The following is a 14956-nucleotide window of genomic DNA, read 5'->3' as shown; positions in this document are numbered from 1 at the left end:
ACAATCTTACATAGCCCACTTCTTAAAAATCAGCCCATTTGTTAAACATTTATTAGCCAACCACCGAATACCAAACACTAAGTTTTCTTTTTAGAAAAAGTAGCTCTATGGTTCACTCGTGACTTTAAAAATCTATTTAAACAACTAAGTGGAGAGAAAAATGAAAATACGTATGAAATGTTTTTCTCTGAATTCAAGTAGCTTATCATGATTCCAAAAAATTATTATGGTCTAAATGTGTCTAGGCCAACCAAGCATGTGAAACAAAGTGGTATTAAGAAAAAGTGCAGAGGGCCTCCCCGGTGGCGCAGCGGTTGAGCGCTGGGTTGCGAAGCTGCCCGCAGCCTCTGCAGAGCAGGTTCGATCCCCGGCTGCTCCCCGGCCACCAGAGGAGGGTCCCACATGGCGCGCAGACCTCTCCTGCCGCCCGCTGCTCCCCTCAGCAGTGTACTTCGGTCCTTCTGCCTGCTCTGCTCCCTGCTCTGGCTCTGGTGAATTCTCTCACCCTCCCGCGCTTCTGACTGTACCCAGTGCATGTATAAACAAAACAAAAACAAACAAACAAATAAATAAATAAAATAAAACATGCCTCTAAAAAAAAAAAAAAAGTGCAGATAATGATGTTGTGATTATATGCATGGAAAAGAGTGAACAAGTCCCTTTCTTTAAAAAAGCACCAATATAAGGCTTCCCTTGGTGGCGCAGGTGGATAAGTGCCATGCTGTGAAGCTGTCCACAGCCTCTGCAGCACCCGTTTGATCCCGGCCTGCCGGTGAGGGTCCCATATGGTGAGACAGACCTCTCCTGTTGCGCCCGCTGCTCCCCTCAGCAGTGTATTTCGTCAGTCTGCCTGTTCTGCTCCCTGCTCTGTCTCTGGTGAATCCTCTCACCCTCCCGCGCATCTGGCCTGTACCCCAGTTCTTGTATAAATAAATCTTTAAAAAAAAAAAGCACCAACATACTTCTGGTTGCTGATTCTTTCTCTTCTGCACTAAGAATAAATGGAAACACAAGCCTTAAAAGAAAAAGTGAAACTCTTCCAAAATAGTCAATGAAAGAAAAAAAAAATTAAAGCAAGTTTTTTACATGATGATCTAAAATTAAATCCCTTAAACTAAAGAGCATTTTTTAAAAACCATCTAGACTTACTTTAATGGCTACTGAGGTGCATAACAATTTCTAAAGAGCTGAAGGAAACAGGACGTCACGTGTTGATGTTGCAGAATACTCTGTGCTTAGACATCCCAGTATCACAATAGTAACTGATGCAAATGAGATTTAAAAGTTAAAATCTGATGGTCCTAGAATAGGAAAACAGTAGTAATGAAAAATATGAAGTGAATCCTCAAAGGAGGATTTACAGGACCAATATGTTCACTCCATTAAGCTGAACAAGTGGATCAAGTACCTTTAGGCAGAACAAAGATAAAAAATGACATCCAAGGAGAGGTAAAATATTACCTCACTCACCTCTTGGGTCATCACCAATTACGCAGAATCTGGCTACAAGATATCAGGGCTGGCTGGTGGAATTCTTTAGATGGTAATTTGTGGTTTTAAGAAGGTATGTGATAGGGGTCTCGAGATTTTTTTTTTTCTTTTTTAGGGCAAATGAGAGATATCCCAGTGGCCATGTCCTGTCCTCTGTACTGCTGGTGACTTTTGAGCTTGACCTTCAGTGGGGAGAATGATCTTTCTGTATTGCACAAAGCACCACAGGTCTCTGAAATGATGATTCTTAACCCGCTCAGTCTGAAGAGCAACCTGAGCACAATTGACAAGCTCTGTTCAAATTATCATCAGTGCGCTGTCCACTGGGAGAGGTTCAGTCTCTTATATTTCCAACTTTCACCTCAAATCAATTTAATATTTTCAACCTCCACCCCAATCCAAAATATAAAATGAAAACAATTTTACCAAGAGCCAGGGAACAATCTGTGCCCACATTTACCTGTCTTGTAAATATAAGGTATTTTAACAGCATGCCCTCTGTAACCAGCCACAGACAAATCCTGCCTTAGCAAGCGCTATCGTCTACAAGATCCTATTTCTCATACATAAGTACGCCCTTCTCAGGTAAATTTCCACTTGTCTTTTTAAAATATTTTTATTCTTACATTTTTAAAGCAAACATGCTGAACATTTAGCTGGGACTAGATGCATACCATGAAATTTATATTTTCAGCAGTGATATTAATGAAAAATTCATGGGTATACTCTGGTAGAAAAATAGATTACTATTAATCTAAATGTTGTTTCCTCTTTACATTCCTCACTTCTCAGTATTTACATGTAGATTCAGAGAAATAACAAGAAAAAACTCTGAATCAAAATTCAAAGGGGATTTTGTACTTTCTATATACTCTTCTATTGATCATCTCCTATAAGAAAAAAAAATCAGAATAAAAGTCATGGTAAATATGGAGGCATAAGAGTCAGATTCATTGTCCACATTTTATTGTCTCCATAAGTTAAAGTAAGTCCTTAACTCTGCTTCTGAGAAAGAGGAAGATATGGAAATGAAATGTATAATCAGCATCATTGCCAAGTATGTGAGAAGCATCTGGTGAAACGTGTACCTTTTCTTCCTGAAACCATGTGCTGTCACCCTGAGCCATCTTGATGATCTCAGCTCTCAAGAAGTTTTGAAAGACAAGCAATTTGACCCAAATCTCACATGAGATTGAAGCCAAGGATTTCTGACTGTCACGCTTACCTACTGGTTCTGATTCTGAAAGGGAAAGAAGAGAGGTGTTCCTCTCTGTTCAGAAAACATCATCGACAGAACCGCCAGAGACTTTCCCCCATTTTTTTGTGGAACGCCAGGCAACAACATATAAAATGAAATGGTGCCTGAGCAACTTGTGCTCCTCTGCCAGAGTTTTCAGCAGTTGTACAGTTAAAGCTCCAGAACCACCTGCCCGCATTCAGGGTAAATGGTGCAAACAGCACAATCAAGTAATTTTTTGTAAATATTATCTAACGGCGATATTCCAATTGTATCAATAACCAAATCTTCATTCTCAAAGTGTTTTCACCAATATCACTTCCTGTCCAGCAGACCTTAAAGGGCTTTGAAAATAAGAGCAATATATATATGTATGTATGTATATGTACATATAAAGTCCCTGCAGAAAAGTCTCTCATGCCATGTAAAATTGTGAAAGTCAGTCTAGAAGACATGATTGAAGCAGAAAGGTATCCAACAGGAATGAAAGACTGAATTCAATGTAAAATATTTGACATTCGCTGCTTCCACAAATACATTGCAACAGTGCAAACTAAACGAGGCATTTCAGAGGAGGTATAAAGGACACAGCATCCAGCAAACACTGTTACAAAGGATGAGCCCAAAACAGATGTGGGAAAAATAAACAGCCTTGCTGCTTCAGAATTTATACAACAGTCCACAGAGAGCAAACAGGCCTTCTCACCACCGCTCAATGTCTAGGCCCATAAAAAACACTGCATGAGAAACCCTCTCAGATGAATTCCATGTCCTGCTAACCTTCTAAGAGTGTACTCGCATTAAAGTTTTATATGATGTAAATGTAATTTAAAATAGTCCCATGTATTAGAAACAGGTGAGAATAAGGGACATTTAAAGGCTTCCTAGATTACGTGAAGCATATGCTTGATCATCTAGAGCATTTTTATCTCATGTAGTCTACGCACTGCCTGTTAGTAAGTCTGATGTGTTCTTAAAGAAACTTTCCCAAGAAAATATCTCAGTGACTTTAAACTTGGCTGTAAAGACACCAGGAAACAATCCTTTTGAGATGGGCTCCCAGTCTTTCTGGGGAGATTAGCCCTGTTAGGAAGTGTTGGGTGTTGCCTGAAAACTTGGGAGGATTAGTCAGAAGAGGGATGCGTTATATCCATGATGAAGAGGGGTAAGGGGTGCTTTCCCGCAGACCTGGGCCCAACATGCTCTCCACTTGAACGCTTGCAGCAACTGACAACTAACCCCAGCACACGACGGACTCAGCCTGACCCAGGCTGGTGACTGATGTTGTGCGTGCAGACAGTGATTCAGAAGTAAACTTGTCTTTTCAGAGACTCTTTCACAAGAGTGCAATAATGTATGTATGTACTTACAGGGACCAAGAACTTTTGTGAGCTTGTCTGAAACCTGCAGCTTTTCATAGGATTACACTGCAGCCATTAAAGTTCTATTTATGGCCTTTTAAGGAGATACAGGCCACTTCTTGCTAACACAAATGCAAATCCATCCAATGTAGGTTCTGTGGTAAAACATTTTCGAAACTGAAATGAGTATTTTCTTTATAGCAACTTAGTAGAGACTTGAAGAGAGCTCAGTGAGCAGGTTTATTTTCCAGGATGCTTACATGTCTTTATTTCAGTCATGATTTCAGGACTCATTTTTCGAGAAAAAAATGAACATCAAATGACAAAGAGGATAGAACAAAATGTAATTTCAAATGCCAAGTTTTCAGATGAAAGATACTAAAACTTTTAGAGGATAAAGCTGTTTGTCTTAGAAGCACACCGTTATCAGTAGAAAAGACCAGTATAAGCCCTTACCTTTACACTTCTGCAATTTCCTTATACAGGTATAAGATGATCAGAAAGTGAATGAAAAAAATCTACCTAGATTTTCTATGGTATGCTCTTGGTTCTCCTCAACATAATCAAGGCATAAACCATATTTCAATGCGCATATAAGCATCTCCTTACAGCTATGACAAAAGATCCAAAAGGTTTTTTTGACAACCCTGTAAAGTTTCAATCACTTTCTCACACTCTTGTATTTGTGTTAGCAAGATATTTGCAAAAATAAGATGATTCTCACTAGTAAAGCCCAGAAGTGGCCTGGATCTCCTTAAAAGGCCATAAACAGAACTTTAATGGCTGCAGCATAATCCTATGAAAAGCTGCAAGTTTCAGACAAGCTCACAAGTTTTTGGTCCCTGTACATACATATATATTATATATTTATATCCCAGGCCATTATGCACCAGCCTAGAAATACCTTGAATCGATAATTAATAATTCTGCATGGAGACTTATTTGCAGGCATCTTCTGTAAAGTATATAAAAGAAAAATATATGTCATATATGTTCCAATTTTTCAATGTAGCTTCAATGTAGTTTATTCTTCTTAATTAATATCCATTGATTTAACTAGTCCCTTCATTACATTCTGTGTCATTTGAACAGTTTGATTAAGCAACATGAGACCTGGGAATACAACCTATGTGGTGCCCATTCTCAAGGCTTTCATCCCAGGTAAGCAGGTGCTACTGCATCACTGAGCATCCCAGGAAGGCTGCCACTCTGCACTCTGCTCACGTGAAGTCTAGGGGTACAGCAGCAAACTGGCAAGGCAGGAAGTAGTGTGTGCTCACGGTGTGTAGGCGTGATTAAAACTTATTGCTTTCACAGTGATTCAGAACCATATTCTCGTGATGAACAAATCATCTCATGGTGTTTTCCATACAACAGGAAGAAGGGAGGAGGGACAGAGGGACAGAGGGAGGCAGGGATGCTAGAAAAACAGGTGAGGAGGAAGGTAGAAAGGGAGGAAGGGAGTACGTGAAGATGTTAATACCCATATATTTCTCAACATTTTGATCGATAATCTTGTATTTCACAGATTCTCTGAAGTGGAAAAAAATCTTCCATTTTATACTTATAATGCTTATATTTACAAAGAATGGCTTTTTCATTCCATGCCAAAGTTAAGTTCCATTTCATAACATGATCTTGTTTCTTACAGATTAAAAGTTGGATTTCTAAAAAGGTATAGGATTTCTTTTATTTTTGGATTTTTCTTGTTTCTCTAGCTCAAGTTAAACTATCAACAAAAAAAAAGAAAAAACGTATAATTTTAAAATATTCACAAAATATTTGAACTTATTTTGATTCTGTCATTTTAAAATGAAAAATAATTAGAACCATAAATTGCACACAAATAAAATTCATGTTTTTATTTTGTTTTGTTCTTCACACAAAGAATAAAGATGAACTACTATATATATTGTATAAATGTCATTTACAACATAAACCTGCATTTATACATCTTTTCATAATTTAGACTCTGAATTGAAAACTTTACATCTAATATGCTGGGAGCACGTAAGACAGCAGAACATATAATTAGTTAAAAGTTAATTCATTGATACTTCCTAGCTCTTACATTGTCTCTTGCAGCATTTGAAAAGAAAAAAAAAAAGCATGTGATGCTAATGACACCACCTACAAAAATAAGGATATAAACCACAGGCCATAGTGATTTGATTATGGAACTCTCTATGTAATTTTTTTTATTATTTATATTTCTTAAAACAATATCTTGAACAAAACTGAAAAGAATCTGTTTCACAACAACTTAAATGCATTCTTTAGCAAAACTACCTTGCCATTTCATGTATGTAAAAAGAAAATAAATATTTGAAAAGTATATCCGCAATGTTCCTAAGAAATAGTTTTGAATTCCAGAGTCCCAAGGAGATGAATTGGCTGTCAGATAACAATGTGCTTCCATCAGATGGACTTGGCAGTTGTAAACAAAAGGAATTTTCTCAGCTTTTCCTCACAAATATGAAATATTTGCTCTCGACCAACAGCTGGGGTGATTTAAAGAAGTCCTGCATATATATTAGTTTTCATTCAAAATTACAAATCCTCCTTTACCCCCCCAAACATCTGACTGCCTCTTAGTAGAGTAGAAAATTGTTCTGAGATGAAGTGACATTCCCAGGGGAAGTAAAAGTCAAAAAACTAGTACCTACTTACAGCTCTAATCAAGTTTCAGATCAGAAAGCATCTAGTTAATAATTTTTGGAAAAAAGTTAATTTATTCAAGATGAAAGTTCAAATGATACTCCAAAGTCACTTGAAAAACAGGGAGGAAGTTTGTTTTGTTCTAGTGTTTCGGAAACATTTAAAACTGTAATGTAACCAAAACAGAGGCTTCTGAAAAGACACTGAGACCTCCTCATAATTTGGAAGTTGTTTCAGAGTCAAAGTACATCTGTTCCATGGGATGGTCAAAAGTTACTCCTTAAAAAGCTGTTGTGTAAGTGATCATTTTAAATTATGTATTCATCTCCCCAAACCTTGAAGTTACAGTGATAACATTTTTGATGAGTGAATTAAAATTACCTTTGAAAAATACCTTTGCAAGGTACGCGCTAGGAATTATCTATTCACATGTGTCCACGAGAGAGATCAAAGAATACGTATGTTCGAGTACTCTTATAGATTAAGAGATAGGTTGTGACCTTAGGAACTGTGTTATGAACTTCACCAAATGTTTAGCTCATTTTTCTTCTCCCTCGTGCCCCTCAAAACCAGCTCCGAATAGTGATTTTAAATTTATTTCGAATCCCACAAATATTCCCTATAATGCGATCTTTATCATGGACAAAGTTTTCTAGTAAAATAAACTATAGACATCTCTATGTTGCATGTTACTTGTGGTAAAAATGTAGCCTGCATAGTGTATTCACAAGTATCTTACAGTTTACAAGCCCTTTTTCTACTTACAGACAAATGCACAGAATTAACGCCCACCCTTGGGTCTAATAAATCTGAATGTGTGCCATGTCTAAAATGAACTGTATGTTTCATTAAGTAAAATTTTTATTTTTACCTAAAGTGACTATTGAAGCAGACGTGGAAACTTATGAAAATAATTGTTGCTACTTTCAATAGCAGTTGCTTGCCCTTAAAATGCAAACCTTATTAAGCTGGAATTATCAAGACATAGGAGACCAAATTCGTACTTTGGATCACAAAATCTACAACATAGTCTAACTCCTTCAGACAGAGATTTTGTCTTTTGTAGATATACATTGTAGACATAAAGCAACAATGACCTTTAAATAATGTCTATCAATCCAGAAGGTTTTGTGTCTGAAAAAAATAAAAATATATTTTAAAGTCCAAAGTCTACAATTGTTCTTCTTGGGAAAAAGAGCCAGTGCAAAAATATCCACTCGCTGATAACATAATTCTTACTTTCATTTCTTGAAATTCCTTTTCCAGTGGAAATATTTAGCAAGCCAATATAAAATAATGAAATCAAACTATAAACAGCAGCTATTAGCAATGTTCATCTTAAGAGTCAAATATCAGGAAGCAAGTCTTTTTCACAAAGAATTTAAAATTGTTCTTCAGAGGTCACTAATGACACACAAAGCAAGGGCATGGGAATTAAAATAACTATTAGCAAACCTCTTCTTTTCCATAATCCACCACAAATGCAAATAAAACACCACCTTTCTTCACACATTAGCATATAAAAAACCTACATGAACAATATGAAAAGCATGTACACCTCTGAGCAGCAAAGCCATGGCTGTCAAAGGGAATAAATGTTTCAGGAAAGTCAATCTGTATATTTGAGTTTTACTACAAGTTAGTACTCTTCATGCAAAAATCCCACCATTTCTAAATGATTCCCAAAACCACTTATTCACCCTCTTTTTCCTGTCAGTTTTTCAAGACTACCCAACATGAAATTGAAGACAGGATCCTTGAAATGCAAGTGTCTTTAAAGCTATAGTTAATGTTGTCATAAGTTTGGAATTGAAAATACTTACAGTCTCTCAAGTTCTTTAAGATCCTGGAATGCTCCTCTTTCAATGGTGCTAATCTTATTCTCCATAAGCTGACTGAAATGCAAAGTATACCAGGAGTCTTAATGTTACAGCTCACCATCTGAGTAAGTTTCAATTCAGCAACTGAAAACTTGGAACCACCTTCCCTTTGTAATGTTAACTATGACAACTATGACGCGGGTTTGAGATTCAATATCAAATGAATCAGAAGGGGAAATAGTGTCCATATCACAAAACTCTCTTTAAAAATGCTAGCACAGTTTCTCACAAAATTTCCTAGTTCTCTAACTCTGCACTTAAAGGACAGTTAAGTCCTAAAGCACGACAGCAATGTGGGCTGTTTTGGGGGAACTGAATTCTTACCCAAATGTGTCAATATATAGTAATTCATCAAATAGACTTCAATTCACTTAAGGACACATCAGAAACTGCAGGAGTTTATAATGGTCAAAATGTCTCCTCTAAAAGATGGCCACTGAATACACAATGAACAAGAGTACATGTTCATTGTGATGCAAACATTTACAAAGCTGTGGGTAAGAACAATTTTATAAGACTCTGAATCTCAAATGATGGTGTACTCACCACTAATTTATCCAACTCATTAAAGAAGTAGTAACAATGCAACAAGTTTATAATGGCTACAAAAACATAAAATACAGGAAATAATTCAAAAAAAGACCAATGGATTATTCCAGAAAAACCTTTTCCTCCTAAAACTGCCAAAAATGGGTGGCTTGACTTTAATGTTAGAAATTGTAGCTAATTGCTATTTGTTAGAAAAGCCTGAACATTTTCATATTAGTAATAAAACGCAGGCCCACTTAAATTTTTCCTAGTTAGTCTCAAATCCTAAGTGTATCGAATGTCTCACATTACTTATTCATATTGTGAAAGCAATTATTCTACATTTTTATAAGCATGAGGCACTTATGGTATGGTAGAGCAAACATTTGAGGTCATTTTTATAATATTGTTTCTATGGCATGCATCCAGTCTTAAAATAAAACCCTACCTTTTTATTAAAAGTTGTAGTACAGTGATAAACAAGAATAAAAAGGAAACCAAAATCTAAACATTTTTTGTTTCTGTCACTGGGACTGTTTTAAAAGCGACCTGTCATGACTCAAAAATAGGAAACCTTAAAAACAAAAGAGAATTCTTCAAAACACAGAAGAAGAACATACTTACAGAACTCTTAGATGCCGAAGACCAGCAAAGTCCGTCTTGGAGATCCGGGTGATGTTGTTGCCATTCAAATCCCTAAGAAGAAACAAGAAAATGAAAGCTCCGTTTTATTTCTATCAATACCTGGTTCAACAAAGGGACATCTAAACTACAGTAGAACTTTAAACATAAAGTGGTTTATGCAGTACAAGTCAGAGAAGGAAATAACATCTGAAAGGATCTTTTTTTAAGTGATTCTTAAGTTTACAGAGCCCATGCTTGCTGGCATGTGACAGGAAAAAAAGAAGTGATTACGTGAGCCCTAAACAGTCTCTTGCGTATGTATGGGGGTGCTGTCAATGTTTGTTTTTATAACGAGCTGTATATTAATCTCACAGGTATTCTGCTGTTTTACTATCATTGGCAAACCCACCTCCCCCCTTATAGTCCTGGTCAGGAAGTTAACCTAACAATTCCCCAATACCATCCAGGAAGAAATTTAAAAAAAATTCAGAAGCCCTGTCCTTAGGTGGCAAGGTGGCTAAACTTCTGAGGCAAAGAAATAAAGCTAGCCTGCCATCAGAAGGACTCACTTCAAAGATTTGCATTCACAGGCATTTACCTTCCAACAACTCCATGTTTGTGTGAAAACTAAACTCTTCATTTGTTGTTCAGGGGCCCCCAGCTGGGACTGTAAAGTGAAATCTACTAGCCAGAGTCATCAGGGAAACAGTCGCCAGGCCCTGACATTTTTGTCAGATTTTACCACCCAGTTCCTCCCCCAACAGACCCTTTTCTGGAATCCTTGGTCCAGATCTAAACTGGCCCTGGTTCCCAGCGTTTCAAGTAAAACCCAGCTTTGCTGAGGTTTCAACATTCTCCTTCCTGGAAGCTGAGTTTTCCTTTACCTTTGACTTAAAAACACTGGGTTTGAAATCCGTACTCAAAGTGTTTATTTGGCCAGAGATAGAAATGGATAGGCCAGTATACTAAGTAAACTATTTTCTGAAAACTTGAGATCCCTCCCAGCATCATTCCCCGCCAGAACCTGAAACTCAACTGCTGTTTTCCGGAGTGCAAACGCTTTTTAAGTAAGACGTGTGAGTGCTTACACTTTAAACCCTTCTGAACGGCATGAAATGACACGTGCTAGGACCCAGTTCTGTACTGCTGCCCCCCCCCCTTGTCCCCCAGCCCACTTTCAAGGATGAGCAAAGTACCATCAAGTTGTTCTGCCATGATAGGGGCCTCTTACAAGCTATCAGATTTAATTAACCTGAGTCGATGACCGCCCCTCTCCACCCCCAAATGTGAAAAGTGGTAGTTCACATTTGGACATTTGGACAAGACAGCCTTGCTAGGGTCCCCAACTTGCCCAGGGCCACAGGCCTGTAAAGGAGGGAGAAGAAGTAGGGGGGCGGCCTGTGAAGGCAGGGGCGAGAAGCCTTTTGCAAAGGTTCACGGAGACTCAACTCTGGCTTTTAAACTGCGGGCGACCACATTGATCATTAGCTCAGAAGAGGCTGGCAGCGCAGTGGGCCGCGCGGGTGGAGACGTGCGCTACGCCCTGGGCATCTCCGCCGGGGGCAGCCCTCTCACCCCGAGGACGAGGAGGCCACCGGACCCAGCCCGGGGCGACCGCCCCGCGCCCCGCGCGCCCCGCCGGCCCACGCGCCCCGGCCAGAGCCGCGCGCCCAGAGCGCCGGGGCAGCGCGGGGCGGCGGCCTCGGCGCGCACAAAGAGAATGGCCTCCGGGCTCCACTTGGCTGCACTGGGGGAGGGACGGTGCCCGCGAGGGGCGCGGGGGCCGTCAACACGGGGTCTGCGATGACTTCTTCATTAGAGACTCGCAGAGACGGGGAGGCGGGGATGTCTGCGGGCAGCAGAGCGCGAAGAGGAGGAGAAGCGGCGCCGCTGCCCTGTGAAGGGGCGCAGAAACTGCCAGAAAGGTGGACTGGGGTTACTGGGGCTCAGCTGGAAAGGTCGGAAGAGGCAGCCGAGGCCGCCGGGGAGCCGCAGCCGCCCGCCCCGACCGGCTGGCGCGGAGGGAGGCCTGCCCCAACTTCGCCTCCACGAGGGGACTCGGTCTTACACTGCAGTCACCACCACCCGCCCTTGGACAGGTCCCTGGGGGCCCTCGGCCGCAGCCGCCTCCTTGGGGCGCTGGGGGGCGGGGGAGGAGTTGCGGGCGGCTGCGCAGGGTCCCTGCGCTGTCCGGAGAAACCCCTTCCCGGCGCGGCCTGGGCGCAGCGCCCTCGGGAGGACGCGGCCGCCCCACGACCCTTCTCCCCTGTCCACATCCCCAGGAGAGCGACCCCAAACCAGAGAGTGGAGGCTTCTCTCTCTCTGGGGACCCGCCGCTAGGACGCCCGCACCGGGGTCCGCTCTCCGCTCCGCGCGCCCCCAAGGCGACCGGCGCCGAGCCTGTGCCCAGACACAGCCCCTCGCGCGGTGCCAAGGTGACTCCGTTCACCGAGTCTGGGGGGCCAAGTCGCGCCTCCCTGGCTCTGGGCCGTGCGCTCGCGGTGGTTCCCCATCCCGCCGCATCCGCAGCCCCCACACAACTCCCGCACCTGGCTGCGCGGGGCCACACGGGCACCCGCGCCCTCCGACGGCCCAGCGCAGCCGCCGGCGGGTCCGCCCCTCCTGGGGCAGTGGCCCCTCCCCGGGCAGCGCCCTCCCACCCTCCCCGCTGCCGGAGAGTTCGATCCTCGGGCGCGGGTATCCGCGAGCTAGCGGGGGCCACCTCCAGGGACAGGTCCCCGCGCCTCTGGGGCCCTCCAGGCTCAAGGCAGGGGGTGCGCGGCGCGGTGGGGGAGGGGTGGGGGGAATCCATACTCACAGCCTCTCGGTGTTGCGGGGGATATTCCTGGGCACGCTGCGCAGCGCCAGCCCGTGACAGTCCACCGTGCTGCCCGAGCAGGAGCACTGCGCCGGGCACGCCTGCGGCGCCACCTCGCCCAGGATCGCCAGCACTAACCCCAGCGACAGGGGCAGCGTCTGCCAGCCGACGCCGCGCATCTTCCCCCGTCGCCTCCTCGCCCGCTGGCGCCAGGGGTTTTCTCTTCAGCGAGCTGCTCCGCGCGCAACGCGCTGTGTCTGCGGCCCAGCGCCTGGCGCGAAGCTCGCAGCCCGGAGCGTCCGCGTAAATGTGCACAAAATAACACGAAGTAACAGCGATAACGTTCAAAGCAGCAGAGTTGACACAGGTACACGCCTCCCACCTGCCCACCGCCCCCCTCCAGCAGGGTTGGCGCTCCTGGGGCAACTTTAGGTCCGGCAAAAGCAACTGGCCTGACCCAGGCTACAAGGAGACCCCAGAAGAGCCGGGGAGCAGATCACGCGTCGGCGGCGTCTGTCTCGCAAAGATCAACTTGGCGGTAAAAGAGCTGAGGCTCCCTGCGGCCGCGAACGTGCAGGGCCAGTCGCGCCGGGCTGGGGAATGCTCCGCTTTCTCCGGCTCCCTCTGCAAACCCGATTCCAACCGGCAGGTTACGCGAGACAGAGGACAGGGGTTCAGCAGGGATGGTGCCCTTGGTCCAAGTGGGCTCTCGGAAGCTAGAACACGCCAGAGCCCCGCGGGCCGCGAGTGGAGCGCGCCGAGCGACTGGGCATGGCGAGCGCGGGGGGCGCACAGGGCTGGCGCGCAGCCCAGCGGGGCGCGGGGCGGCGCTGCGGGGATCCCCCGGCGGGTCACTCACACGGCCTCCCCCAGACCTGAGGCTCCACCGCCCCCGGGACGCGTCCACGCCGTCTCCCGACAGCCAAGGGCAGTTTGCAAACACACATGCACTTCGCTTGAAGGTGTCTCGGCCAGGCCGCTTCCCGACAGGCGTCCTTGGCGACGCTCCGCACGAGGGCCTCCCCGGAGGTCAAGCAGAACCAGACAAAAGGGCAGCCGGGTCGCCGCAGCAGCCAGCAGGGATATCCACTAGTCACCTGGCGGAGCAAATCCAAAAGGCCAAGTTGCAAGTCGCGGGCGAGAGCTCCAGGAGAGCGGCGCGGGGGCCGGCTGGCCGGCAGGCCCGAAGGAGCGCAAAGGCCGAGGTGGACGTGTCCGCGCCCCGGGTCCCGCCGGGGTGTCCTCGGGGGTGGCGAGCAGCCGCGGGCGGGCGGGATCCGCTACTCCGAGGAGCGCCCTGGAGGCCGCCGGATGGCCGTCCCGGGGGCGCGCGCGTGCCAGCCCCTCCGGCGCCCGGATGCGCCACGGCCCCGCCGCAGACACCTGATGGCAAAGGTGGCCAAGACCCGGGCCGGCTCCCGGGCGGGCGCAGCCCCTCGGCCGCCGCCCTCAAGTAGTTCCTCCTCCTCAAAGTGCAGGAACTTTTCCCAGGCTCGGGATCCCGGGCCCCGCGGCCACGGCGGGGGCCCTCCCGCGGGCGCCGCGACGCCGCCGGGCTCCGGGCGCTGCACCTGACTCGGCGGCCGCCGTCCCGAGCCGCCGGCTCCTCGCAGCCCCTTCCCCGCTCCCGGCGCCTCCCCGCGCCGCGCGCTCCGGGGAGGGAGCTGGGGTGGCGGCCGCGCGGCTCCGAGCTCCTGGCAAGTGTCTAAACAATAGGACGGACGCGGCCGCCCGCGGGCTCGCTCCGCTGCGGGAAGGTGGCCGCGGGCAGCCCCCGGAGTCGTGGGCTCGGGCCGCCGGGCGCCGAGCGCTGCAGAACAAAAACGCGGCCCGCGCCCCCCGAGCCGCCGGCGGGCCCCCGGGCGCTGCCCTCTGCGCTCAGCACGCCCGCCGCGCCCGGCTCGCTCGGCAGCTCCGTCCTGCGCCCCGGAGCCGCGGCGCTCCCATCCCTGGCCGCCGCCGCCTGGTCTGAAGCGCCGCCCGCGGCCGCCACCGCCTGCAACGCGCCCCCGCCGGCCTCCGCCGCCCGCGAGTTCCCCCAATAAATAACCCCAAGTCAGAAGTTAAGCCGGCGCCGGCCTTATATACCCAGCGCTGCCCCCACCCTCCGCCCCGCCCCGCGCCGCCCGGGCCCGCCCCCCGGCTGGGGACCCGCGCGCAGCCCGCACCTCGCCCGGGAGAGGTGAGGCCGGCGGCCGGGCCGAGGGGCGCGTCTCCGTGCGCCCCCCGCGCGCCGCGCTCCCACGCGCCCGCAAAGTTGGCGCGGGGAGGCGGCGCCCCAGACCCCGCCCCGAGCTCCCGGCCCCCGGGGTGACCCGGGCTCGGCGCTGGGGGCTCCCGCGGGCGCACGGGGGGAGCC

At 46.7% G+C, this 14956-nt stretch overlaps 1 protein-coding gene across 2 annotated transcripts in view; it reads right to left on the bottom strand.

Annotated features, from left to right (window-relative positions):
- SLIT2 (slit guidance ligand 2) overlaps positions 1–13400 on the bottom strand; it is a 305490-nt gene extending 292090 nt beyond the window's left edge. For both annotated transcript variants that reach the window (XM_037530425.2, XM_037530427.2), the window contains exons 1-3: positions 12598–13400; positions 9780–9851; positions 8571–8642 (exon numbers count right to left, since the gene is read on the bottom strand). In XM_037530425.2, the coding sequence (XP_037386322.2) occupies positions 8571–8642; positions 9780–9851; positions 12598–12776 (323 nt within the window). In that variant the 5' untranslated portion in view covers positions 12777–13400. The remainder of the gene's footprint in view (positions 1–8570; positions 8643–9779; positions 9852–12597) is intronic.
- Positions 13401–14956: the final 1556 nt, after the last annotated feature.

The sequence above is a fragment of the Talpa occidentalis genome, unplaced genomic scaffold, assembly GCF_014898055.3.
Source record: "Talpa occidentalis isolate TD23 unplaced genomic scaffold, MPIMG_talOcc4v2.1 talOcc4.6, whole genome shotgun sequence".
In the NCBI taxonomy this organism is placed as follows: Eukaryota; Metazoa; Chordata; class Mammalia; order Eulipotyphla; family Talpidae; genus Talpa; species Talpa occidentalis.
This window is presented reverse-complemented; position numbering and strand designations above follow the sequence as displayed.